At 74.0% G+C, this 2,177-nt stretch overlaps 1 protein-coding gene across 1 annotated transcript; it reads right to left on the reverse strand.

The window, feature by feature from the left end:
* Positions 1–717: 717 nt before the first annotated feature.
* Positions 718–996, reverse strand: AURANDRAFT_7956 (hypothetical protein; the record flags this gene model as incomplete). Its single annotated transcript, XM_009042902.1, has 1 exon — positions 718–996. A coding segment is annotated over one exon (279 nt), but the record flags the coding sequence as incomplete, so codon positions are not given.
* Between the last annotated feature and the right edge of the window lie 1,181 nt (positions 997–2,177).

The following is a 2,177-nucleotide window of genomic DNA, read 5'->3' on the forward strand; positions in this document are numbered from 1 at the left end:
CACGCGGGCCGCCGCGCGCGCGGCGACCGCCTGGCCGCGCGAAGCGCGCGCCCATGAGCGGCGTCCGGTCGAAGGCCGACGTGATTGGCGCGTCGCCGCGGCGTGCGAGGAGCTTCGCGAGCAGCGTCCGCAGGCCGACGGGACGCGCGCGTCGCCGCGGCGTGCGAGGAGCTTCGCGTGGAGCGTCCGGTCGAAGACGCCGACGCCGGCGCGTCGTCGTCGAGCAGCGCCGCCACGCGCGCCGTGTCGCGTCGGCGCCGGCATCGGCGGCGTTCGTCGCGTCGCGACGGAACCGAAGCCGAGCCCGCCGCCGAGCCCGCCTCGAGGCCGAGCCGCCCGCGGCCCCCGAGGACGCGGGCGCGCCGCCGTCGACGCGGCCCCAGCGTCGCCTTCGCGGCCCCAGCGTCGCCTTCGCGGCCGCGGAGGCACCCGGGGCGCCGCGGCGGAGGCCCCGGCGCGGGGCGTCGCGCCGCGGAGATCGCTCGTCGCTCGGTCGTCGCGCCGCGGGGATCAATCGTCGCTCGAGGACGACGAGGAGGACGACGAGGACGAGGACGACGACGACGACGCGGCGCGCTTCCGCTTCTTCTTCTTCTTCTCCTTCTTCTTCTTCTTCTTCCGCTTCTTCTCCTTCTTCCGCCGCTTCCTCGCGCGGCGCTCATCGCGCATCTCGCCGACGAGCGCCTCGAGCGCCGACGGCGCGGCGGCGGCGTCGTCGCGCTGCCGCTTGAGGGCGAGGGCCGCCATGGGGTCCTCGCGCGCGACGCGCTCGGCGTCGAGGACGACGTTGCCGGTGGCGTTGAGCGGGCACTCGCGGTCGCCCGTGCGGTGGCCGTAGGCCTTGCAGCGCCAGCACTTCATGACCTTGACCTCGACGCCCATGGGCATCCAGAGGCCCTTGCTCGGCGCGTGCGCGAGGAAGTCGCGCACGGCAGCGTTCTCCGGCCGGTCCGGGATGGCGTCCTCGGGCCGCGCCTCCGCCGGCGGCGGCCGCTCCGCCGGCGGCGCGTCGGCCGACGGCGGCGCGTCGGCGCCCTCGGCGGCGAAGCTGTTGCTCGTCGCGCCGAGCTCCGCGAGGATGCGCGCGCGCTCGGCGTCCATGATTGCCTTGACGCGTTCTAAACGTAGGAGGAGCGGTCCATAATTGCCACAAGGGAGGCCTCAACGAAGCCACGCTGCCGTGATGCTGCCGTGTGCGTCGAGTGAGCAAAGTTCTTCTCGTCGCGCTCTGCCGTCTCGGGCTGTTCGGCATCGGAAAGGGCGGCGCGCCGCGGCGACGGCGCGAGCCATGGCGTCGGTCGCCGGCGACGACGACGCCGCGCCCCCCCCGGCCGGCGCCGGCGGCGCGCTGCCGCTGGCGCCGGGCGCCGTCGTCGAGGCCGGGGACCCCAGCGTCTACGTGCTGCCCTGCGCGCCCGGGTCCCGGCGCCTGGAGCTGCGCCTCGTCGTCAAGTGCGGGTCGGCCCTCGAGCGCGACGACGAGCGGGGCTTCGCGCACTTCTGCGAACACCTCGCGTTCCGCACGACGACCAACTACGCGTCCGGCGGCGTCGTCGACTGGCTGCGGACTGTGTGCGAATCAAATCTTCAACCCAACTTCAATGGGCGCGTATTCGAATGTTTTGACACGAGCACTTCCGCCGTGCTTCGAGAACTCGCTGAGAGCAATCGATTCGTCCAAAAATCAGCCGAATCGACTTCGATGTGACCGAGCTAGAGAATTCTGAAGTTTGGCCCCGACGTCCCAGCTCACTGGTTGATTTGCACACAGGCTGCGGAAGCTCGGCAGCGCCTACGGGCCCGACGTCAACGCGTCGACGAACGTCTTCGACACGACGTACCGCCTGAGCCTCGCGCTGCCCGCGGACGCCGCCGCGGCCGACGCCGCGGTCCGCGAGGCGCTCGGCGTGCTCCGCGAGTGGCTCTACGGCGCGACCTGCGGCGCCGCGGACGTCGACGGCGAGCGGCCCGTGATCCTCCAGGAGGAGCGCGACGGCCGCGGCCTCGCGCGGCGGCTCCGCGACCGCTACTTCGCGAAGGTCTTCGCGGACGCGGGCGGCTGCCCGCTCTTCGCCGCGCGCGTGCCCGTCCGCCTCCCCGCGGTCGTCGCCGCGGCGACGCCGGAGGCCCTCGGCGCCTTCCGCGCGCGCTGGTACGGCCGGCCCGGCGCCGCGGCC

Source organism: Aureococcus anophagefferens (assembly GCF_000186865.1).
Source record: "Aureococcus anophagefferens unplaced genomic scaffold AURANscaffold_39, whole genome shotgun sequence".
NCBI lineage: Eukaryota > Pelagophyceae > Pelagomonadales > Pelagomonadaceae > Aureococcus > Aureococcus anophagefferens.